The sequence below is a fragment of the Moschus berezovskii genome, chromosome 11 (assembly GCF_049115385.1).
Source record: "Moschus berezovskii isolate FMDL1 chromosome 11, NW_MosBer_1.0, whole genome shotgun sequence".
NCBI classification, from domain to species: Eukaryota; Metazoa; Chordata; class Mammalia; order Artiodactyla; family Moschidae; genus Moschus; species Moschus berezovskii.
The window spans coordinates 12,721,597-12,748,214 of record NC_142470.1 but is presented as its reverse complement, the minus strand read 5'-3'; the positions used below and the strand labels follow the sequence as shown (position 1 = coordinate 12,748,214).

General features: G+C 36.9%; 1 protein-coding gene across 5 annotated transcripts in view; it reads left to right on the top strand.

Annotated features, from left to right (window-relative positions):
• Positions 1-26,618, top strand: part of RABGAP1 (RAB GTPase activating protein 1) — a 177,700-nt gene that overhangs the window by 37,216 nt on the left and 113,866 nt on the right. For 4 of the 5 annotated variants that reach the window (XM_088841159.1, XM_055399559.2, XM_055399557.2 and 1 more), the window contains 8 exons: positions 8,313-8,547; positions 9,690-9,894; positions 14,466-14,640; positions 15,222-15,379; positions 20,634-20,744; positions 21,123-21,189; positions 21,807-21,909; positions 22,431-22,600. In XM_088841159.1, coding sequence (XP_088697285.1) covers positions 8,313-8,547; positions 9,690-9,894; positions 14,466-14,640; positions 15,222-15,379; positions 20,634-20,744; positions 21,123-21,189; positions 21,807-21,909; positions 22,431-22,600 — 1,224 coding nt within the window. Of the gene's footprint in view, positions 1-8,312; positions 8,581-9,689; positions 9,895-14,465; positions 14,641-15,221; positions 15,380-20,633; positions 20,745-21,122; positions 21,190-21,806; positions 21,910-22,430; positions 22,601-26,618 lie in introns of those variants that run through there. The other variant, XM_055399562.2, reaches the window with a different exon arrangement.

Below are 26,618 nucleotides of genomic sequence, written 5' to 3'. Positions count from 1 at the left end.
GCGACTTCATTCAGCTGGTGTGTTGGCTGGGCACTGGGCTTGACTGGGTCTCTCTTTCTATGTGGTTTTCAATTTAGGCTTCTTCCCAGCATAGTGGTCTTAGAGCAGATGTGAAAGCTGTAAGGCCTCTTTTAAATCCAAGGCTTATAAGTTACATGGTGTCACCTCTACCACATTCTTTTGTGGTAGAAAAGCAAGTCACAAGGCCAGTCCAGATTTCACCGGTTTAGAGAACTAGACTGTACTTTTTGGTGAAGGAGGTGTAGAGATTTTGTAGCCATATCTAATTTTCAACATCAGTTTAATTAGGTCAGTACCATGGTAGAGGTTAACAGAAGGATGCTATAGAACAAAGCAGGCAGAAAGTTATCCTAGCTTGGGGGAGGAGTCAGGGAAGACTTCTTTGAGAGAGTTAGTCCTTTAAAGGAAAACTGTATGTGATGGGGTAGTCAAAAAACACAGATATTTTTCTTTATGAAATTTTCTGACAGCTCACATCACAATCTGAGAATTTTCCATAAATTCAGAAAATGTTGCATTTCTCTACCTTGTCTCTTGTAGGAATCCTGCACCCTTTAGCTCTTAGCCAAAGATGCTGTTGGTTGAGGGTACATTGATGAGCTAGTACTTCGGAGGCAGAAAGTTCAGTTAGATAATTTTTTAAGCTTTTTAATGTTCATAGAGTTTTCTTCTAGAAAAATCCAGCTGACATGTTGGCTGGAAAAGAGTTGCCAAACTTTATTAAAGAAGTTAGCAGATACAGAAGTCACTGCTTACTTAGTACTGCCTGAATTAATCTTCTGACTCCGTTTCTGAAATTGTTTTAGAGTCAGTTGATCATGTCCTCTAAAATGCATCTCTTTTATTCAAGCAAAGTTACTGAACCATGAACACACAGTTTAATTAAGGGGATCAGAATGGTGGTTGGATAGACACTGAAGTAAATATATCACCATGACAGAATTCATCAAGTGCTAGAATATAGACATAAGCAGAGTTATATGAGAACGTAATTGTTGCCTGAAGAAGAAAAAGTTTTTCATAGAGTAGTTAACAATTCAGCAAGGACTCTGGATATTGCCTTTGGAACATTTTGTCCGTAGGTTCCCTAATGCAGTTTTGCTCTCAAGTGGCCAATTCTGCCACTTAAGATACTACCTTTATTTGATATTATTTAGAAATGACAGGTGTTATTCCATTAATGCTTCTTTTGCACATAAATAGTAGGTGTGTCCTTAGTTTTCTTAAGACCAAGGAAAGTGGAAGAATTATTAAAGTTATTATTTGCTTTTTTTTTTTTATCTCACCTCCAGTAGGTGGACCAGAGTTTATTTAAAAATAGCTGAGAGTTGGATAGGGATATACTTATTGGATGCTTACTAGTTGGCAGGTACCATGATGTGAGAAATGAGACAGTCCCTATAAAAATCACATGATTCAGTGGTTCTAATGTATATAATGAGTGTCCAGAGATCATATCATTGAACCACAGCAGTCTTGTGAGATAGGTATTAACATTCTCATTTTAGAGATGGGACAGTTGTGGCTCCCAGGGGTTAATTTGCCCATAGCCACCAGAGTTAGTGTCAGAGGCATGTCCCCAACTCAGATTTGTCTTACTGTGGAGCCCAAGTAGGACTACTGAGTGTAGTTGCATAGGCTATACCCTGTGCACTCCCAGCCTGATGCTGTTCACATAGACCGTGATGTGAATGGTGCCCCCTCAAGTTGTGCCACAAGCCAATTCTTGTTCCAAATTTTTTCCTGTACTATATAAGTAGAATTATAAATAACTCACTCACTGAGCAGTCTCTGTCCTTGCAGACATCTATGTCTGTTTGGCTACTTCATGCTTAAATGTATTTTTTCTTTCGATTCAGGAATGTTTTAAACAACTCTCCCCTCCTCTACTTAAAGATTACATGGAGATGAACACAAACCAATTCATGACCTTTAGTTTTCTATGCATATCTGCTTTGCTTTCTTATTTTTATATTTGGACTAAATTAAGTTAGAAGTGTTTTTTGGACTTTAGATAATTGTGTTTTGTTGTTATTCAGTCGCTAAGTCATGTCCAATTCTTTGCAGTCCCATCAACTGCAGCATGCCAGGCTTCCCTGTCCTTCACTGTCTCCAAGAGTTTGCTCAGACCTCATGTTCATTGAGTCAGATGCCATCCAGCCATCTCATTCTCTTTTGTCCCCTTCTCCTCTTGCCTTCAGTCTTTCCCAGCATCAGGGTCTTTTCCAGTGAGTCAGCTCTTCACAACAGGTGGCCAAAGTATTGGAGCTTCAGCATCAGTCCTTTAAATAATACTCAGGGTTGATTTCCTTTAGGATTGACTGGTTTGGTGTCCTTGCTGTCCGAGGGACTCTCAAGAATCTTCTCCAGCACCTTAGTTCGAAAGTATCAATTCTTCAATGCTCAACCTTCTTTATGGTCCAACTCTCACAACTGTACATGACTACTGGAAAAAATAGCTTTGACTGTATGGACCTTTGTAACATGCTATTGATATTTGGTCCTGCCCAGTATTCTTACAGTAAAACCTTAAGGACATTCCTAATGATAGGAAATGATGTTATTTGTTTTTGTTTTAAGTAGTTAACAGAGCTAAAATAAATCATTCAGATTTGCTTCAGTTCAGTTCAGGTCAGTTGAGTCGCTCAGTCGTGTCCGACTCTCCGCGACCCCATGAATCACAGCACACCAGGCCTCCCTGTCCATCACCAACTCCCGGAGTTCACTCAAACTCATGTCCATCGAGTCGGTGATGCCATCCAGCCATCTCATTCTCCGTCGTCCCCTTCTCCTCCCACCCCCAACCTTTCCCAGCATCAGAGTCTTTTCCAGTGAGTCAACTCGTCGCATGAGGTGGCCAAAGTATTGCAGCTTCAGCTTTAGCATCAGTCCCTCCAATGAACATCCAGGATTGATCTCCTCTAGAATGGACTGGTTGGATCTCCTTGCAGTATAAGGGACTCTCAAGAGTCTTCTCCAACACCACTTAACTGTCACAAAAACCAAAATTTATAGACTATCTAGATTAGATAAAATAATACTTTGGTTTTTATTTTTGGCATTTATAAAGTTCATTTCATTAAACATGTATTGTAGATACATTTTGTACCTATCACCTCACCAGGCTTTGAGAATATAAAGATAATTTAAGAGAGTCTCTGCTATCTAATAAAGCCCAGTCTGGCTGAAGGGGCCCACTAAGCAGATATTCTCTCAACTATGTAGCAATGCACTCCCTGAAAAGGGAATGATTAAACCCCGTATATGAGGCTTAAGGTCTCAGAGGAGGTAACCGAATTTAAGCTTGGTGTTTAAGAGTAGAAAGGCAAGCGAGAGGGTTTTTCAGGAAAGGGAACAATCTATGCAAAGCTTAAATGTTAGAAAGTTTGTGATGTGTCTTGGGGAATTTGAGTGGCTTGATGTGACTGCTAAGAGATGAGAAGGTAATTAGGGAATTAGACAGGGTTGTGAGAAACTCATAGAAGACAGAAATGATTTGGGGCATTGTCTTAAGGACATTGAGGAAACATGGAATAGGTTAAAAATAAGGCAGTGCTTGATGAGAAGTAAGATTTGCAGTTGTAGCTTGACTGGCCAAATGAATGATAGAGAGGAGAAAGAAGGCATGGAAACCACTACCTTTCCAGTATGCTTATGTAAATCCACAGAGGTTCCTATGGTGTTAACTTTGCAGAGAGATGGAGAAAAATGCACAATTGAGCAAGGATCAGTAGGATTCGTGAGTAGTGTGTGAGTGAGAGGGACGAAGGATGACTGTAATCCTTCATTTGGTCACTGAGTGGATGGATAGTAGTGCAATTCATTGATTGAAAAAAAAGATGAGAAGAGGATTAAAGTTTTGACACGTAAGTTTGGAGTATCTACCTGAAGGTGTCTGTTCAGTAGAGGGTGAGGGATTGTAGATGCATATTAGGGATTGTTCATATATCATTGGAGTGGATAAAATGGCATTGGAAAATCTGTAAAATGAAGTTATTGCCAAAAACAGAATCCTGGATGAACACCTTTTGAAGGCTTTTTAGGGAAAAGGAAGTTGTGTTCTCAAGTTTCATCTTTCATAGAAATCACATTTTTTCCTGTTTTTAAAAAATAGCCTTTGTTTTGAAGAGTAGTTTTAGAGTCACAGCAAAATTAAGAAAAAGGAACAGATTTCCTATATAACCTCTGCCTCCGCATTGCATAGCCTCTCCTATTATCATTATCCCCTTTCTAGTTGAAGTCAAGTCTGTTGAGAAATTAGACTTCCCTGGCAGTCCATTGGTTAATACTTTGAGCTTCCAATACAGGGGGCGTGGGTTTGATCCCTGGTTGGAGAACTAAGGGCCCCACCTGCTGCATGGCATGGCCAAAAGGAAAAAAAGTATTGAGGTAAAATTTGCACACAGTAAAATATGGCCCTTTGAGGTATACAATTCTATGAATTTTAATGAATGTAAACTCTTACTATGTAGTCAACGACCATAATCAAGATGCAGAATATTTTCATTACTCTGGAAAGACCCTTTAACAGTTCTTTTAGTCTGTCGTTTTTCCCATTCCCAGCCTCTGTCAATCAATCTGATTTCTGTCTCTATAGTTTTGCCTTTTCCAGAATGCCATGTAAATTGAAGCATACAGTATATAGCCTTTTGTGTCTGTTTCTTTTATTTAGAGTAATTATTTTGTGTTATCCATGTTGTAATATTAGTGATTCATTCCTTTTTATTGCTGAAAATGAAAGTAAAGTCGCTCAGTCACGTCCGACTCTGCAACACCATGGACTGCAGCCCACCAGGCTCCTCCATCCATGGGATTTTCCAGGCAAGAGTACCAGAGTGGGTTGCCATTTCCTTCTCCAGAGGATCTTCCCAACCCAGGAATTGAACCTGGGTCTCCCACATTGTAGGTGGACACTTTACTGTCCAAGCCGGTATTCAATTGTATAGCTATATGGAAGTTATCCATTCACCACTTGATAAACATTTACTTTGTACTCAGCTTTTGGCAATTATGAATAATGCAGCTGTAAGCATTCACAAAAGTACACTTCATTTTTTTTCTTTTATGCATGCTTTCTATGTCCTAAGAAATCTTTGTGGCCCAGGATCACAAAGACTTTCTCCTATGTGTTTTCTTCTGTAAACATTACAGTTTTCAGATTTACATTTAGATCTGCAATCCATTTTGCATTAATTTTTGTATGTGATGTAATTTTTGCATGTGTCTGATGTCAGGTTAGTTTCAGCACCGTTTATTTTACTTTATTACCTTTCTCTTGAGTTACCTAGCCAACTTTGTTGAAAACAATTGGCCATGTATGTGTAGGTCTATTTCTGAGTTCTATTTTGTTTCGTTGGTCTGTATAGCTGCCCTTTCACTAATACCAGTATCTTGATTGCTTTAGCTGCAACTACATTTATTTTAGAGATGATCGTGGTATCTGTTAAGAATGCTGTTGGCAGCAAGAAACAGAAAGCCCTGCTGATAATGGGTTTATTTTTCTGTTATGACGGGAAGTCAGAGATAAGCAGTTGCTGGTTTAAGCTCTTCATTTATAGGATGGGTGAAAAAAACTGTACCCTGCTGGCCTCATCTGGCCTGACAACTGTTTTATAAATCACCTGTGAAGGTTCTTTAAAATGTATATGCCAAGGCTTTATCTCTGAGACTAATTTAGTTGCTAGGGTAGGAGGTAAGTGAATAGAGGGAGGATCAGTATTTTAATTTTGACGTGCTTTCTGGTGATATTGGTGATTGTATTGTGTAGTCATGAACCATTAATCTAAGGTTGGTTCCCAGACTAGCAACATCACCATCACCTGGAAACTTTACCTATGCCAGCCCTACTGAATAGGAATTCTGCTGCTGCTGCTAAGACGCTTCAGTCGTGTCCGACTCTGTGTGACCCCGTAGACGGCAGCCCACCAGGCTCCGTCGTCCCTAGGATTCTCCACTGGAGAATGGGAGTGGGTTGCCATTTCTTTCTCCAGTGTGTGAAAGTGAAAAGTGAAAGTGTCCGGCTCTTAGCGTCCCCGTGGACTGCAGCCTACCAGGCTCCTCCGTCCATGGGATTTTCCAGGCAAGAGTACTGGAGTGGGTTTCCATTGCCTTCTCCGGGTATTCTTCTGGGGCCCAACAGATTGTGTTTTACCACGTTCTTCAGATGCCAAAGTTAGGGAACCTTAAAAGGTATTGCTGAATCTTTCCCATATGAAAACATTCAGATTAATTTACTGTCTTTAAAAAAAAAAAACAACAGAAGACTTAATTGAGACAAGTATTATTGAATAAATTATGTCACATATATTCACATATAGTTAAGTTTTAAGTTGGATTGAAGGTGCACAAATGATCTAAATGGTAAATGTTGGGTACTAATTATTCACAGCATAAGTTAGGTTGCTATTTTTAAGCAGCTTTTAGAAATCAGCATTGTTGTGTCGTGCATTAGTTTTCCTACCCTTTAAGGATTCATGGGGTCGTGGAGAGTCGGACACGACTGAGCTACTGAACTGAACTGAACTGAACTGAAGGAAGTGTTAAGGAAATAGAAGGCAGTTCTTACATTTATAGACTTTATAAACAAGGGAAGAATACAAGATAAACATGTATAAACATGAAAGACAAACACACAAACATGTTTCTTTTTGTGATATGTTTTATGAATATATTACAGTGGAGGTAGCCTATCAAAGAAAACTCGAGTTTATTTATCCTATATATCAAAGAAAAAACAGTACCTCATAGCATGTACAATATGTCTTCAGTTTAACTTGCTCTTTAATGATAGCCTTCCCAGTTAAAATTACTATTGCTTAAACATGGAGTCTAATATCTTCATCAGTTATAGGAACCTCTAGCTAGCCTACTTAATTTATTTCTCCTTCCCCTTGGAAAATAGTTTAGGTTCAGTTAGGCTGTCTTTTATTCATTGCATGTGATACAGTATATCTTACCCAGTTCTGAAAAAAATAGATTAATTGAAACTAAGTTCTAGATTGTTTTTTATGTGCTTTAAGAAACTTCTTAAAGCAGACTTGAATAAAAGAATTTGATTGCACTTGTGATGTCTAGAATCAGGTATAACAAAGAGTTTAAAATATTTGACTGAATTGTAGTTCCAATAGCAGTAACTCTGAATATAAAAGGAAGTTAAAAACAGACTCTTAAATTGCATCCAGAGACTGAATACCTCTCCAGTCCTTTTTTTTCAAGGCAAGAATAGCTGACATGTTGGGAAAAGGTAGCAAAAAAGACTTGCCACTGTTTCTTAATCATAGTTTACATAGAAAGGGTCTTGATTTTATACAGATACAAAAATGTTTGGACTGGGTTCCTTGGTAGGTAGTCCAGAGTACTGCTGCTATTGGAATTTTGCTTCCTAACTTGTGTCTTTAATTTTACTGTGAAGACTTCTTTGTCTTTAACAATCTCATAGCCCCACTCTTTTAAACTTTTTGTCCAGTTTTGGTCTTTAGAAACTCGCCTAAATCAGTACTTTTTTTTATCATGATTTTCTTTTCCTGCATTAATTCTCTTGTTAATTTTTCTAGTGTTTTCTTGAATAAGCATTTAATGATAATACTGGGTTTTCTCACTTATGGTTTCCTTTAGCATTGGGTAGTCTTCACTTGATTTTTTACTTGTTTACTTCCTTGTTGAGCAACAGTAATAAACCATCATGACTCTAGAAAAATCCTTGACACTGAAATGGAGTGCTTCTGTTCCTCAGGGTCATTTTCTACTTACATCTCCCCAGTTTTATTCAAGTGTTGAGAACTTTAAGAACTGTTTATGTCAGAGAAGTCTCCCTTAAGAGACTTCCTTATAGCAACAGTGGTAAAGTGCATGTGATGGTTTATTATCTAATACATATGTTTGTACTGGTAATTTTTGGAAGCAAACACATTTTCCCCTTTCCTTAAGGGTAAGAGAAGCTTCTCCTCTTAATAAGCTTTATTTCTTAACAGACAAGTAAAATTTAAAAAATTTTAGTTGTTGTGATTTTAGAACACTGTAGAAAACTTTCAATAAAATTGACACATTATCACATGTATTTCTGGGTATTAGTCTCAAATTCACTGTACACTTTTTCATGAAAATTTGTATGAATTAAGAGAGCAGCTGCAGCTCTTTATTTATTGCAGATCTTGCTTTATTTTTTTAAAACATTCAGAAGATATCTATATATCAAAAGAATTTCTAATGATTTTCTCTAGATGTGGACCCATTTTAATCAGTACTGGCCTCTCTCTCTTACTTCGCTGATTGCGTATATTTGTGACCCTTAGATTATAGGGAATGGAAGTGAACAGCAGCTGCAAAAAGAACTAGCAGATGTGCTGATGGATCCTCCAATGGACGACCAGCCAGGGGACAAGGAGCTTGTGGAAAGGTCACAGCTGGATGGCGAAGGAGATGGGCCTCTTTCTAATCAACTCTCAGCTTCATCCACCATTAACCCTGTGTCATTAGTAGGGCTCCAGAAACCAGAGATGAGCCTGCCAGTGAAACCTGGACAAGGAGGTTAGGATTGCTGCATTGCTTGCATAACTGAAGGTTATTGTTTTTAATATTTGAGTGTCCATTTTGTACTAGGTTTGATGCAGAGGAAGCAAAAATCATATCTGTATTATCTAGAATCTTCAGATTCTAGATTGAGGGGGATGTGAGAGGAATAAATACAAGTACCATTCTGATTTCCCTTTAAATGTATGTCATTTAAAATTTTTTTTTATTGGTGTGTAGTTGATTTACAATGTTGTGTTAGTTTCAGGTGGAAGGCACAGTAAATCAGTTATACATACGTCCACTCTAAATGTATGTCATTTGTAGCAAAGAAAAAAACAGTTATATAACAGTGAGGCAGTGTTAGAGTGTTTAAAGATTTTTTTCAGGAAAAAATAATTTGAGTATGGTATTGGGGAAATTGGATATTGGTGGAAGGAGAAGGGGTTGACAGGATGAGATGGTTGGATGGCATCACCAACTCCATGGACATGAGTTTGAGTAAGCTCCAGGAATTGGTGATGGACAGGGAAGCCTGGCGTGCTGCAGTCCATGGAGTCATAGAGTCGGACATGAATGAGCAACTGACTGACTGGGGAAACAGAGAAATAATTCTTGGTAAAGAAAATGTTTGCCTCAGGCCTGCTTGGTGGGAAGAGTTGTCAGATTGAAAAAGGAAAGACATGGAGGAAAAAGACAGTTATGAAGGCTCTTTGAGGAAAAGTAGAATATTAAAACTGTAAATGTTTGGGAAAGGAAAGGCAGGGGGACTGAGAGAACATCATAAAGTAACTAAGATAATGAATAAGAGAAATCATTATAATAGAACAGATCAGAAAGAAGAAACAGAGTTTTTCAGGGTGGTAAAATACTAAATGTATTACTGACCTAAATGTAAATTATAAAGTCAAAACAAATTACAAGAGATAAATCAGATCTGAATCTCAGGTCACCATTTAGGTTAAGGATTGAAACTATAGCCATACCTAAAAATTTTAGTGTTGGTGTCAAGTTCTGGTATGAGATTTCTGACTAATTTTCTTCTGGGAAAGTGACGAATTTAATTTTAGAACCTAAAGGTAGCTTGTAGATTTTTACTTAGTATTCATGTTAACAAAATATCAAAGTGAAAATAATCACTTCCTTATTGTTTCTTTCAGATTCTGAAGGGTCAAGTCCTTTCACACCAGTGGCAGATGAGGACAGTGTAGTTTTCAGCAAACTAACTTATTTAGGCTGTGCCTCAGTAAATGCTCCCAGGAGTGAAGTGGAAGCCTTGAGGATGATGTCTATCTTAAGGGGCCAATGTCAGATCTCACTAGATGTAACCCTGTCAGTGCCGAACGTATCTGAAGGAACTGTGAGGTAAGACCAGCCTTCTAGAAATATTTCTAACATTTGATCAGATTTTTGACCTGTTTTATAACAAAGCAATAGTGAACAAAATACGTAATTATTTTATTCATGTAGTGGTTAATTCATTTGGCACTTAGTTTTTATGTTGTCCAAGGATTGTGACTTTTTATGAAAAATAGTCACTTGTTTGAGCAGTTTTTTATACTCTTCCTCACCCCAGTTCTTTGTGGCACTTTAGAAATATAAGTGTTTGGGGGATTATTGAAACTTGTTGACCTAAGAGTACCTAACAATTTATATTTTCCATGTGCCCCCAATCCAAATACTGCTTGACACATTAGTTCAATATGAAATTTCATGCTGACTTTGGAAATTACAGAAACCTGTTGGTAAATATTAACTATTTCAGTGTTCAGTTCAGTTACTCAGTCGTGTCTGACTCTTTGCGACCCCATGAACCACAGCACGCCAGGCCTCCCTGTCCATTACCAACTGCCAGAGTCCACCCAAACCCATGTCCATTGAGTCGGTGATGCCATCCAACCATCTCATCCTCTGTTGTCCCCTTCTCCTCCTGCCCTGAATCTTTCCCAGCATCAGAGTCTTTTGCAATGAGTCAGCTCTTCCCATCAGGTGGCCAGAGTATTGGAGTTTCAGCTTCAACATCAGTCCTTCCAATGAACACCCAGGCCTGATCTCCTTTAGGATGGACTGGTTGGATCTCCTTACAGTCCAAGGGATTCTCAAGAGTCTTCTCGAACACCACAGTTCAAAAGCATCAATTCTTCAGTGCTCAGCTTTCTTTATAGTCCAGCTCTCACATCCATACATGATCACTGGAAAAACCATAGCCTTGACTAGACAATAGTTCCTAAATGTTTAAGATGAGGAAACTGAAGCTCAGAGAAGTCTCTTTTTTTTTTGTCACATTTTTCAAAAGAATTTATTAAGAAACAGGTAAAAAAAAAGATATAAAGTACACGATCAAAGGAGAGAAGTCTCTTGATACTAACTGAAACAGTCACAGTGTTTAAACATAGTCAGTCAAATGCCTGTATCAGCTAACTAAATACAAAACTAGCTTTGTTATAAAAAATGCATACTTATTTCAGAAAAATCAAAGAACACAAATAAGCAAAAATTTAGTAAATTACTCTAACTTTTTTATTGACGTATAATTGATTTACAGTGTTGTGCCTATCTCTGCTATATAGCAGAGTGAGTCAGTTCTGCACATACAGACATTCTTTTTCTTAAACTTTTTTCTATTGTGGTTTATCACAGGACATAGAATATAGTTTCCTGTGCTATACAGTAGTACCTTGTCGTTTATCCTATATATGATCATTTACATCTGCTAATCCCATACTCCCAGTCCTTCCCTCCCTCGCCCTCCCGACCCCCAGCAACCACAAGTTTATTCTGTATGCTTCTGTTTTGTAGATAAGTACATTTGTGACATATTTTAGGTTAGGAAATGCTCTTAATTCTACTCTCTCACTGGTAAATAACAGTTAACACCTTGGTTTATTAAGACCCTTTTTGTGTAGTTGTAGGTATATTTGTTTGTGTCTATGTGTATATACCTACATATATATGCAAGTATAATTACACAGCATTTTTAGCATCAGTGAAATTACATAATACATAACATGCTTTTTTGTATTTTGAGTCTTTCCATATCAATAAATATGTTTAAATATTGTAATTTATGATGGCACATGATGGGCTTTTCAGAAATAACCTGTCTAATGTTACATATTTTAGTTATTTTAATGATAAAAGTGCTACTAATAATAACTAATATTAAACTTTTATTATATGGGCCTGTAAGTTGGGCTTCCCTTGTGGCTCAACTGGTAAAGAATCTGCCTGCAATGCAGGAGACCTGGATTCGATCCCTGGTTTGGAAAGATCCCGTGGAGAAGGGAAAGGCTACCCACTTCAGTATTCTGGCCTAGAGAATTCCGTGGACTGTATAGTTCTTTGGGTCGCAATGAGTCAGGCACGACTGAGCAACTTTTACTTACTTAAGTGCTTTACCTGTCATTTTCTTATAAGTAGTATTTTTGAGCTAACTTTTTATGTATTTTTAAATTTCCTTAAGATCAGTTCCTAGAAGCAGATTCACTGGTAGGTCAAAGATTTGCCCATTTTTATAATTTTTGATACATTGCCAAATGGCCATCTAGAAATACTGATCTAGCTTGTACATTTATTAGCAGTGTATGAGAATATCTGTTTCTCTACCCTCAAGCATTTTGGATTTTTATGGTAGTAGAGTTGTCGCTGCATATGGATAGTAGTAGTAGTAAGTTAATTAATAGTCCAATCATCTGCATATGTAATTCTTCTCTTGAGTGTTTAAAGAACTATTTTGCAAAGATTCACAGATATTAATTTTACTTGTATTAATTAATGTGAAGCTTCAGTTCAGTTCAGTTCAGTTCAGTCGCTCAGTCGTGTCCGACTCTCCGCGACCCCATGAATCACAGCACGCCAGGCCTCCCTGTCCATCACCAACTCCCGGAGTTCACTCAAACTCATGTCAGTCGAGTCGGTGATGCCATCCAGCCATCTCATTCTCCGTCGTCCCCTTCTCCTCCCGCCCCCAACCTTTCCCAGCATCAGAGTCTTTTCCAGTGAGTCAACTCGTCGCATGAGGTGGCCAAAGTATTGCAGTTTCAGCTTTAGCATCAGTCCCTCCAATGAACATCCAGGATTGATCTCCTCTAGAATGGACTGGTTGGATCTCCTTGCAGTATAAGGGACTCTCAAGAGTCTTCTCCAACACCACAGTTCAAAAGCATCGATTCTTCGGCGATCAGCCTTCTTCACAGTCCAACTCTCACATCCATACATGACCACGGGAAAAACCATTGCCTTGACTAGACGGACCTTGGTTGGCAAAGTAATGTCTCTGCTTTTTAATATACTATCAAGGTTGGTCATAACTTTCCTTCCAAGGAGCAAGCGTCTTTTAATTTCATGGCTGCAATCAGCATCTGCAGTGATTTTGGAGCCCAAAAAAACGAAGTCTGACACTGTTTCCACTGTTTTTCCATCTATTTCCCATGAAGTGACGGGACCAGATGCCATGATCTTTGTTTTCTGAATGTTGAGCTTCAAGCCAACCTTTTCACTCTCCTCTTTCACTTTCATCAAGAGGCTTTTGAGTTCCTCTTCACTTTCTGCCATAAGGGTAGTGTCATCTGCATATCTGAGGTTATTGATATTTCTCCCGGCAATCTTGATTCCAGCTTGTGCTTCTTCCAGCCCAGCGTTCCTCATGATGTACTCTGCATATAAGTTAAATAAGCAAGGTGACAATATACAACCTTGACGTACACCTTTTCCTATTTGGAACCAGTCTGTTGTTCCATGTCCAGTTCTAACAGTTGCTCCCTGACCTGCATACAGGTTTCTCAAGAGGCAGGTCAGGTGGTCTGGGATTCCCATCTCTTTCAGAATGTTCCACAGTTTATTGTGAAGCTTAGTAACATTTATTTAGCTTTTTTTTTCCTTTTGCCATGATGCAACTTGTGAAATCTTAGTTCCCTGACCCGGAATTGAACCTGGGCCACTTCAGCGAAAGCACCAAGTCCTAACCACTAACTGCCAGGGTATTCCCTAAAACTCATTTTTATATGATTCTTAGTCAATAGTCAATCCCCTGACTGAAGTTATACTTTATTCTAATATATTTTAATTCTATAAAGACATGAGAAAACTAGTCTCTCTTGGCTCTTGTTTTCAGAGTCTTTATCAAAGTGCCTTTGAATTTGAATTAGTTCCCCTTCTTAGGTATTTCCATTATCCCCTAGGCTTTCCCATTGGTGGCTCTGCCCATTCAGTGTTGAAACTTCATAATTTCGTAACTTCATAATTTCAATTTCAATTTTTTGTATTGTCAGGGCCCAGGATGGAGCCTGGGATGTTGTGTAGGTATCACATAAATATTTGTTGAATGGATACATTTTTGAATGAATGATATCCCTTTAATTTTCAGTGAATGGTATCCTTTTGATTTTATTAATGAATATTTTTCTTCAGTGTTAACGTTTTGTAAGTCTCTCTTCCTTATTTGCCATGAAGCAAAAGAGCATGTTTCACTCTGAAAAACTACATCAGTATTTTAGTTTTTAAAATAATAAAGCAGCTTAGGTCATTCTGTTAGGAGATACTGAGAAGCACAACTTTAATGATCTGTTTTGGTAGTTAATTTACCCATTAATTTTTATTTAGTTACAGACTATTTAAGAAACTAATATTATTTATGCTGTCCTGATTGCCTCCCTAAAATAGGGGATTATGTAGTTTTTAGTACTATGGAAATTACGTAACCAGTTATTTTAAGACTCCACATATGACTTATTTATCAAGATTTAAGATTAATATGATTGTTGTGTGTGCTCAGTCGTTTCCAACTCTTTGTGACCCTTTGGACTGTAGCCTGCCAGGCTCCAGAAATTATTTATATGATCTTTTTCCTAGAAAGATGAGTCTTGAATCATAATATGGACATAGTGAAAATTGTCCACAGTCACTCTAATCTGTTTATATATATTTTTTCTTAACAGACTCTTAGATCCTCAGACAAACACTGAAATAGCAAACTACCCTATCTACAAAATCCTCTTCTGTGTCAGAGGGCATGATGGAACTCCTGAGAGTGACTGTTTTGCTTTCACTGAAAGTCATTACAATGCAGAGCTCTTCAGAATACATGTCTTTCGGTGTGAAATACAAGAAGCTGTAAGTACTTAAGAGGAAATGTCTACAGATGAAACTTCATCTTCACCCTTGCATCATTGAAATGATTATAGCATTTTCTATGGTCATTTATAAGCCAAATGAAATTCTCTGCTCCTGTTTTATTTGTTCCAGCTTGATGGCCTGAAATATGAATAAAAGTTTGGTTAGCCAGAACCTTGTTGTTGCTAAGAACGTCAGAGGAGACCAGTTGGCTGCTATTTAAATGGGTTCAATCGGCATCTTGCTGCTAGCAATGACATATTTGTAAACCATTCTTATAGAGTTAAACTTGGAGGATTATTTTTTATTACAAAAATATATTCAAATAATTCCTAACAACTTTGGAAATCATCTTTCATTTGGATTTCTAGTGTTCACAGTCATTCCTTTTTTAAAACCTCTACTCTGGCCATTTTTAGTGTTGTTTGCTTTATAGGTCTAATAAATTGGATAATTTATTAAAAGAAATGAGTAGAGGAAAGGTGAACTACCTCCCTCAAACAATGTAGGTCACCTTCAGCCTTAACAAAAGTATTTTACTATTTTGATAACAGCCCATCTCCTAACATGTCTGGTTGTAGGTGAGCCGGATACTTTACAGTTTTGCCACTGCCTTCCGCCGTTCTGCCAAGCAGACCCCTCTTTCAGCTACTGCTGCACCTCAGACTCCTGACAGTGACATCTTTACCTTCTCAGTGTCTCTAGAAATAAAAGAAGATGATGGTAAAGGTTATTTTAGGTAGGGCATCTTATTTTATTCTTTATATTTGAGTTTGTACTAACATGCTGAACTATCTGTGCTTTTAGGGAAATTCTAGGTCAGATTACCTAACCTTTATATTATATAAGGATTGCTTTTATAGGTAGAGTGTTGTTTTGTTTTTGTTTTTAATGTAAGTGATAAAAGAAAATAAATAGGCAAATTGCCGAGGCAAGATTTAAAGAATTTTAAACAATAAAAAAAAAATATTAAATGTAGGACAATGTATGATGTTACCATGTTCTTTTAGTCAGACTAAAACTAGTTGGCTGACTGCTTTTATTAAACATGACACGTGAGACCCAGGTTCAATCCCTGGGTTGGGAAGATCCCCAGGAAAAGGAAATGGCAATCCATTCCAGTATTCTTGCCTGGAAAATCCCATGGATGGAGGAGCCTGGTAGGCTTATTCTAGACCGTAAGTGCTTTTTAAACATGACAGAAGCTACATCACTTGGGTCGATAGCTGGATTTGTTTTGCTGGAGTGTTTTTGTTTTGTTTTTGGTTGGTTGGTATATTTGTTTTAATAATCCAAATATCTTAAAGCTATTGAAATCAAGTTTTAATCATTAACATTTATTGGAGCACATTGGGAGGAGAGAAATAAGGGCTGAATCTGAGGTCTGACCTTGCATATAGGGTCAAAGATAACTGGTTCTGGCTTTTAAGTAGTAAAAATAACCCTGGAATAAAATAGTCCTGGAATAGAAATTAAAGTTTAGGATTAATTTACTTATTACTGCCATTGCAGTGTGACCTTTTCCAAGTTTCTTTACATTTTGTGACATTAGTTTCCTTATTTATAAGATGAAGTAGCTGGAGTCTAAAAATCCTTTCTAACTTTATTATGGTTGCAAGATGACTGACTTTTTTTTCTCCGTAGCTCATATCACAAAATGGGTGCTTCTTGGAATTATAGTCAGCAGTTACATATAGAACTTTCTTTCCTTCATGACTACTCATAAAATGGATAAAATGAAAATATAAATGGTTTCTGATATTTTGCTTTTAACTTAAAAAGCACAATGATTGTTTCATTTGGGAAACTGATAACCTTTGCTCTCCCTTCAAAGACTTTGGAATTGTCATGCCATCTGGTGGCAATTTTAGTATACAGTGCAGCTTCAACCTTGACTTGTACAATAAAGTATGAACCATTGTACTTTATGCTTTCTTATTTATATTTCTATTTTCACACCAACATTATTATGGTGTTTTCTGCAGTATGCATTCCTATACTGGGAAGTAGAAATCATAATCTATATACCTTGTAGTAATTTTTTTCCATTTTAAGAAACAGAACAGTTTAAACTGTTTTTTCCCTTTATTGAAAATAAAGATTGAAGATTGTTTATAATTTCCTAGTTATAAATAGGAAATGTTTCTAAGATCTCTCAGAAGAGAAGAACTAGGGAAATTTCTCCTTCTGAGATCAGGCATTTTCAAGGTAGAAAGGTTAACAATCACAAATACCCCTATTCAACTATGTATCAAGGAAATGATATACAGAAAACCCCTGGATGGTCAGATTTCTTTACACATTTGTTAGGGCTCTGTTATCTTTTTGTTGCATATTTTCCTGAATTTATAATAGAAAAGTGTTGTAGAACCTAATACAGTGATGATATTATTGATGAGGGTGCCTTTGTCAAATTTGAATTTTTCAAACGCAGTTCCATTCATCCAGTGATTCTGTAGTATGTCTAGGAATCAGAAGCAGTCATTGAGATGCCAAGAGAGTTACCAGCATGAATGTTCCCCTTAACACATTAATAGCAAAATTAAAAAGTGGAAATTAAATGTTGACTGTAATAGAATTGTTAAAATACAATGCATTTCACAATAAATGCAAATATAAAATCTTTATGTTGTAAACCTGAAACTAATATGTTGTATGCCAGTTATACCTAAAGCCAAATACAGCGGTATACCCATATGACTTATAACCTATTTAAAAAATATATGTGTATATAGTTAGCTGTAGCACAAGATAAATTATGATTTTACCATAGCATAAATATTCATGACCCAGATAATCACGATGGTATGATCATTCACCTAGAGCCAGACATCCTGGAATGTGAAGTCAAGTGGGCCTTAGGAAGCATCGCTACGAACAAAGCTAGTGGAGATGATGGAATTCCAGTTGCACTATTTCAAATCCTGAAAGATGATGCTGTGAAAGTGCTGCACTCAATATGTCAACAAATTTGGAAAACTCAGCAGTGGGCACAGGACCGGAAAAGGTCACTTTTCATTCCAATCCCAAAGAAAGGCAGTGCCAAAGAATGCTCAAACGACCACACAATTGCACTCATCTCACACGCTAGTAAAGTAATGCTCAAAATTCTCCAAGCCAGGCTTCAGCAATACATGGACCGTGAACTTCCAGATGTTCAAGCTGGTTTTAGAAAAGGCAGAGGCACCAGAGATCAAATTGCCACCATCCACTGGATCACTGAAAAAGCAAGAGAGTTTCAGAAAAACATCTACTTCTGCTTTATTGACTATGCCAAAGCCTTTGATTGTGTGGATCACAATAAACTGGAAAATTCTGAAAGACATGGGAATACCAGACCACCTGACCTGCCTCTTAAGAAACCTGTATGCAGGTCAGGAAGCGACAGTTAGAACTGGACCTGGAACAATAGACTGGTTCCAAATAGTAAGAGGAGTGCTGTCAAGGCTGTATATTGTCACCCTGCTTATTTAACTTCTGTGCAGAGTACATCATGAGAAATGCTGGGCTGGAAGAAGCACAAGCTGGAATCAGGATTGCCGGGAGAAGTATCAGTAACCTCAGATATGCAGATGGCACCACCCTTATGGCAGAAAGTGAAGAGGAACTAAAGAGCCTCTTGATGAAAGTCAAAGAGGAGAGTGAAAAAGTTGGCTTAAAGCTCAACATCCAGAAAGCTAAGATCATGGCATCTGGTCCCATCACTTCATGGCAAATCGATGGGGAAACAGTGGCTGACTTTATTTTTCTGGGCTCCAAAATCACTGCAGATGGTGACTGCAGCCATGAAATTAAAAGACGCTTACTCCTTGGAAGGAAGGTTATGACCAACCTAGATAGCATATTAAAAAGCAGAGACATCACTTTGTCAATAAAGGTCCGTCTAGTCAAGGCTATGGTTTTTCCAGTGGTCGTGTATGGATGTGAGAGTTGGACTGTAAAGAAAGCTGAACACAGAATTGATGCGTTTGAACTGTGGTGTTGGAGAAGACTCTTTGAGAGTCCCTTGGACTGCAAAGAGGTCCAGTCAGTCTATCCTAAAGGAGATCAGGCTTGGGTGTTCATTGGGAGGACTGATGTTGAAGCTGAAACTCCAATCCTTTGGCCACCTGATGCGAAGAGCTGACTCATTTAAAAAGACCTAGATGCTGGGATAGATTGAGGGCAGGAGAAGAAGGGGACGACAGAGGATGAGATGGTTGGATGATATCACCGACTCAGTGCACATGGGTTTTGGTGGACTCTGGGAGTTGGTGATGGACAGGGAGGCCTGGCGTACTGCGGTTCATGGGTCACAGAGTCGGACATGACTGAGCGACTGAACTGAAATATAGACCAAGTGCTTTGAGAAAGATAAATGCTTTTCATTCCTGAAATGTATAATCCTTATATGATTAAAATTAGAAAGTTTAGCCCTTAGGATGGAGAAGGAAATGGCAACCCACTCCAGTGTTCTTGCCTGGAGAATCCCAGGGACGGGGAAGCCTGGTGGGCTCCCGTCTATGGGGTCGCACAGAGTCGGACACGACTGAAGCGACTTAGCAGCAGTAGCAGCAGCCCTTAGGAAGATGGAGCATTTTCACTTCTATCATTTCAAAGCACTTATTTTTGGCCTTATTTAATCTACAAAGTATCCCAGTTGATCTTGTCCTTGTTTTGTAGGTGAAGAAAGCCAGAGAAGATAACCTGGTTGTATATTTCTTAATTTATACAATAGCAGTTAAGTGTAAAATTACCCGGTTAGATTCATTCAATATGATCTAGACTCCCCTGACATCAGTGAACTGCTTGTACTCACCACCCTGCTTCCTATTAATGTAGCTTTTCTTTGCCCTTCAGATTCAGAACACCAGAAATAACTTTATTTCCATTGTTGTTTTAAATACAGCTGAGAGATGAGATTATATTAATTTATACTTAAACATCCACAGAACATAGACACTAGTGTATCTAATGTGAATTGAAAACTGAGACCTATCCATATCCTTGTAGGTGACATTTCTGTCAGTCATACATATTTAATAGTTTTGTGTGCAGTAGTTTTTCTTGCACGTTTGCATTTTTAGACAACCTAAGATTCTTTGTTGTTTTTTTTTTTTAGTCTCAGTGTTATAATATGTTCTTGAATTGGTTATTGGTGTACTAGTGCAGATAGCATTCAAATTAATTTTATTTCTTAAGAGTCACTTTTTAGTGTGAGTCGGTACTCAGAGCTCTTATGTAGTGTTTTGTATTATTGTCTAATGGTTCTGTTGCTGTTATCTTACAGTCATACAGTAGTAAGGCACAATTCAGATTTTCTGTATCTTGGCTGATTGCTATAAGCAGATGTGTCTGTCTTTGAGAACAAAGGAGCTAGAGAAGGTGGTTTGTGGGAGTCGAGATCATTTTGGTAAACTGTCATTTAGAGAATATTTTCAACTGTTTTCTTAAGCTGGTGTTTAACTGCATCATTAATATAATTTTTATAATTATCACATGGGTTTTCAATAAGGTTATCACTGCTTAAGGGGAAAATTGGGCAATAGCTTACTGTTGGCCATATGTTTCTCATCTCTATTGTTTTTCGAAAGCGTTTTGTTTTGAAATTAAAAGGATCTATATAATCTCTTGTTTATTTGTATTGATAAAAAACAGTGACTAAATAGAAAATGAAAAAAACTTCAAGTACTGCAGAACTTTATAAATATCTAATTCAATTTTCACAGCAACAAAAAAGAAAAAAAACTAAAGTCACACTTTAGGAGACACAAGAGTGGTTTTGTAGCTTTTATATATGGTTTATAAAATGGTTTAGTGGTTTACATACAGTAATGATGATCTTTTCACATCAAGAGGCAGATGATAATATCTGTTATTTGACTACCAGGCATAGAAAAGAATTAAATCTGTGATTCTTTTTAGTGCCTTATTTTCAAATCATAACAAAAGTTATTCTGGTGTATATTACAAGGAAATGCTTTTCAAAATTGATAAAACATATCGTCCTACAGTGCAGTTCCTAAAGATAAAGACAGACAATGCTTTAAACTGCGCCAAGGAATTGATAAGAAGATTGTCATCTATGTGCAACAAACAACTAATAAAGAACTTGCCATTGAAAGGTAAACATTTATAGTAAGTTTGGCATAAATATAAATTTTATTTCTTGTCAATCTACTGAAATGGTCATATACTGTATTCAAAAGTGTATTTGCAAACTATTTTGCTCCCTGGGGAGTTATTTTGGTTATTAAAGTGTGTATTTCATTTATTTTGAAGTATCTGTATCTTCAGCTCGTATGTTGACTTCAACTACGTGATACTAAAAGGTGAATATAAAATTTGTTGATCGCAATTAGAGAAATAGATGATTTTGATAATGCTAATTTGTTGATCATTTCAATATGTCATTTTTTCTGTCAGAATTTTTTTCAGTGATCTAACTTAAACATCTTTGCTGTAGTCTTTTTCCCACAGTTATATTGGTTCTTTTTTTGCAGATGTTTTGGTCTTCTCCTTAGCCCAGGAAAAGATGTACGAAATAGTGACATGCACTTGTTAGATTTGGTAAGGATAGCTTTTTTTTTTTTTTTTAAGTTTGTATGCTATTTCCTCTGTAAAAGTTGTTGCACCAAATCTAATGTTAAAACACATTTATGATGCAATAAGCAAAGATAAAGCTATTTCCTACTTGCTGTTTACCAGTCTGACCTTATATGTACTTAGTCTGTTTCTTGACTGTGCAATAGTGTAGGGTTGATGTTGGAGTCAAAGACACTTTGTGAGAGAGTTATTTGCAGACTGTTAGGAGCTTTAGAAGAGTATGCGGTGTATATACTATTGCTATTATATGAAAATCTTTATTTTAGTAACTAAAATTTATGTAGTAATTGTTCACTTGACAGAAGAATTCAACATAGGTGTAGGTATTAAATTTCCCTGATGTCTGTACAGTTTGATATGATTTGCAAGCATTTACATTATATATAACTTTTCAGGAGCAGTAGATAAATAGTTGGCACATTTTTAACTGTAATCATTCATATATACTCCTGACTTTTCATATATATATATGATCATCTTTCATATTCTTATATTTGTACAACTTCTTTTTTTAAAAAGGCAACAGAATGAGGATTAACTTGTTATTTTTTTGGCATTAATGTTGTTATTCTTTTCTTTAGGAATCTATGGGCAAAAGTTCAGATGGAAAGTCCTATGTTATTACTGGGAGCTGGAATCCAAAATCCCCACATTTTCAAGTTGTAAATGAAGAAACTCCTAAAGGTGGTGCAGATTGGTGACATCATGAACAGAAATTTTAGTCCCAAGAGGATACCCAAATCTTAGTTCTACTTATTTGAGAAATATTTACTGTTTATATAATTCAGATGAAACCAAGGAATTTGAATAGTTCTTTGAATTTATTATTAACTTTAACCTGTAAACAAAGTATTTTTTCCTCTCTCTCCTTTCTTCATTTTTTCTTTTCCTGCATCCTCTTCTATTTATATGCTTATTTATTTACAGGCTTCTAAGTATTACTTTTTTTGTGGAGCGATAATATATATCATTTCAAATTCAAAGGTATATATAAGGAAAAATAAAAGTCTGCCACAGTTCTAGTGTCCCACCCTAAAGGATACCACTGTGACTAATTTCCTGTGTAGTTTTTTCAGACATGCTGTGCATAAACTTTTTTCAAACTGTTCATACTCTTTCTGAATGTCGTTTAAAACTTGTAATTTAATTATGTGAGCAAATATATTTCCACTTTAAAAATTTGCTTCTCCCTTCTCTCTCCCTAGATAAAGTGCTGTTTATGACCACAGCTGTTGATTTGGTAATAACAGAAGTACAGGAGCCTGTTCGCTTTCTTCTAGAGACAAAAGTCCGAGTTTGCTCACCTAATGAAAGATTATTCTGGCCCTTCAGCAAACGTAGTACTACTGAAAATTTCTTTCTGAAACTAAAACAGGTACTATAAAGATAGAGGGGGAAATGAGAGAAGTCACTTCTGAGGCTGATTTATCATTAACCCAAGCTATTAGTTAGATCTCTAAATAGTCATGTGTATTTTAAATGTATTAAAGAGGAAAGTTGTCTTTCATTTTTACCCACCTATTTTTTGTTTTGTGCTTTTCATTTTTTCCTGAAGAACCAGGTTTCTTTCTGGTCTAATTTGCCTTAAACCTGAACAGCTTCTTTTAGAATTTCTTTTAGTGAACTGTCAGATTTCTTTATCTGAAAGTCTTTATTTCACTTTTATTCCAGTAGGATATTTTCTCTGGATATAGGGTTCAGGGTTGACAGTTTTTTATTTTCAGCACTTATAGATGTCATCTCAGTCTTGTGGTTCTCACTGTTTTTGAAGAGAAGTCAGCATGCATTTATACTTACAATGGGTCATTTTCTCTGGGTGCTTTTGATATTATTTTGTATCTTGGGTTTTTAGACTTTTAACTATGATGTGCCTAGGTGTGGTTTTTCTTTCTGTTTGTCTTCAGATTTGCTGGGCTTCATGAATTTTTAAATTTATGGTGTTTTTTTTTTTTTTAATTTTACCGTTTTTTTTGGAAATTCTGACCCATTATTTCTTCCAAATTTTCTCTCTGCCACACCTCTCTTCTCTCTCCTTAAGGGATTCCAATCATATGTGTTTCTGACCCTTTGTAATCCCACAGACCTCTGAGATTCTTTATTTTTCCAAATTTTTGTTGTTGTTAGATAGGATACTTTCTGTTGACCTGACTTAAAGTTCACTTGACACTTTCTTTTGTCATCTCAAATCTGTTGTTAACCTCATTCAATGAGTTTTTTAAAAATTTCAGATATTGGTTTTTTTTTTTTTCCTGGCATGTTCCTTTGATTTAATGGTTTCTGTTTCTTATGTGATTACCTCCTTAATATTTATTTTCAGCATATCTTCTTTTATTTTCTTGAGTGTAACTTTAATTACTTTAAAAATCTTGGGCTGCTAAATCTGAGTCTTTGAAAAGAAACAAGAAAAATTTTCATGTTTCTTTGTCTAGTATTTTGGGATTATATATTAAACACTTTAAATGCTAAAACTATAGAGACTATGTTATGGTCTTCTGAGTATTGAACTTTAAAAAAAAAAAGTTAATTCGGTCAAACTCTATATTCTGTCATTCTTGTGGTGGGCAGCAGATAAAATTAAAATTTCTGTTCCCTTCTTTTAGCCTTTTGTTGGGGACCCCAGTTGCCCCGCAACTTACTGCTCCTTTCTTTGCTTTCATTTGTCAAAACTCCTTGAAAGTAATCAAGTTCATGGTGACCTAAATTGCTGAATCCAGTGGTCAATCTGAGTTTTCATCTTACTTAATGTGTCAGGAGCATTTGATACAGATAATTACTTCCTTCTCCTTAAATATCACTCTTTCACTTAGCCTTCAGAATATCTCAAATTTACCATGTCCAAAAAAGATGTCTTTATTTCATCCCTCACCCATAAAATACTCTGCCTACCTATCTTTACCATCTCAGTTTATGGGCATCTTCTTCTAGTAGTTACTTAGACCACGAATTTTACTCTTTTATTTTTTCACACACCGTATCCTGTCTGTCAAGCAATTCTGTTTATTTTAAAGCATAACTGGAAGCTGACCATTTCTTACCACCTAGAACGTTAACTTCATCCGAATCATTGTTTTTACTTGGATTATTGGAATATCTTTTTCACACATCTCCCTATTTCTATTTTCATGACCTTTCTGATATATTCTTAATATAGCAGCCTAGTGTCAAATTGCATCATTCTTCTGTTCAAATTCTTTAATCCTATTTTACTCCTTAAAATCCTGAGTCCGTGTAGTGGGTTATCAGACCCTATCTACTCTGCTGCCTATTGTAAACTAAATCCTCTTACTTCTTGCTTGCTTCCTCTGCTCTAACCATGCTCTTAAGTGAAGTGAAGTCGTTCAGTCATGACTCTTTGCGACCACATGGACTGTAGCCCACCAGGCTCCTCCGTGCATGGGATTCTCCAGGCAAGAATACCAGAGTGCGTTGCCATTTCCTTCTCCAGGGGATCTTCCTGACCCAGGGATCAAATGTAGGTCTCCTGCATTGCAGGCAGACGCTTTAACCTCTGAGCCACCAGGGAAGCCCAACCATGCTCTTAGGGTCTTTGCTATTAACTATTCCTTTTACTTCAGATGCTCTTCCCTGGATTCCACTTGCTATTATTCACCTCCTTCAAGTCCTCAGGTCTTCTTTAGGTCTTTGGTTAGATTTCTTACCAACTCCTCACCACCCCCATTTAACACTGCAGTTTGCCCAGTTTTCCACTGGTACTGCCAATTCCCTCTCTGTTGATAAACTTAAAAAATTTTTTTTACATACAAGGGTGTTAGCTTCTAATATACTGCAAAGTATACTTTTTTCTTGGTTTATTAAGTGTTTTTAGTGTTAGAAACCTCCTAAGGCAACATTTCTAATCTGTTCTGTTCACTGATTTACCCCAAACATCTTGAACATAGTTAGTTCTCAAAAAAATTTGTGAATTTTATTTCATGTAACATTGAAATTCCATTATACAAGATTATAATATTCTGTGTGGATTTACCTGAATATACTTTTCTGTAGCAATAAGTATTTTAGTTCCAGGGTGTCCAAGTTAGCCCTTTTGGTTATGATTAGAAAAAAGTAACAAGCAGAACAGGAATTTCTTTTCAGTGTTATCTTAAGAGATAAAAAATAAACCTGGGTCCCAGATCTTCAGTGTGACAGGAGCAAAGGATTATCGGATTATCATCTAGAACTTGACTTTTGAGTCAGAGTACATGGATTTTACCGTTGACTAGCTTTAGGACTTTGAGCAAGCTCCTTCAACTCCCTGAGCCTCGGTTTACTCAGCTGTGAAATGGCAGTGATAGAATCTTCCTGATAGTGTTATTGTGACAGTAGGTGAGAAACTGTACAACGTACTTGGAATAGTTACTAGCACATACATGTTCTTCATGGATTTTAGCTGTTATTATTGGGAGGGATATCAGTGGAACAGAAAAAAACACTTAAGTTATGCAATCAGAACAGCATTGATTATTTAGTGGTTAGCCTCAGGGAAGGAGAAGGCAATGGCACCCCACTCCAGTACTCTTGCCTGGAAAATCCCATGGATGGAGGAGCCTGGTAGGCTGCAGTCAATCGGGTCGCTAAGAGTCGGACACGACTGAGCGACTTCACTTTCACTGTTCACTTTCATGCATTGGAGAAGGAGATGGCAACTCATCCTGTGTTCTTGCCTGGAAAATCCCAGGGACGGGGGAGCCTGTTGGGCTAAGATCTATGGGGTCGCACAGAGTCGGATACGGCTGAAGCGACTTAGCAGCAGCAGCCTCAGGGAAAGAATGCTTCAGAAAGAAAACCAATCTGCAAGCATTATTTTACAAGTTTAAAGAGTGGGTAGAAATGATTCTTAGTAGTTTCTAGAGTAAGCATTAGCCAGCAAATTAGTTGTATATTTTTTAGTATAAATTTGGATATAAAAAATTATTCTCCTTAAACAGAATTCTGTTTCTTTTATCTTAGTGAATATATATAAGATTACCCCGATGTTGCTTTTACCTTGAGGACTTGTTATACAGCTTTTGATTCAAAGGTTGCATAGGTTTACAGGAATATTTTTTCTGTGATTTGATCTAGAATAATGTACCTAAATAGAGGAAAACAACAGAATAGGAAAAACAAGAGATCTCTTCAAGAAAATTAGAGATTCCAAGGGAACTTTTCATGCAAAGATGGGCTCGATAAAGGACAGAAATGGTATAGATCTAACAGAAGCAGAAGATATTCAGAAGAGGTGGCAAGAATACACACAAGAATCGTACAAAAAAGATCTTCATGACCAAGATAATCACTATAATGTGATCACTGACCTAGAGCCAGACATCTTGGAATGTGAAGTCAAATGGGCCTTAAAATGCATCACTACGAACAAAGCTAGTGGAGGTGATAGAATTCCAGTTGAGCTA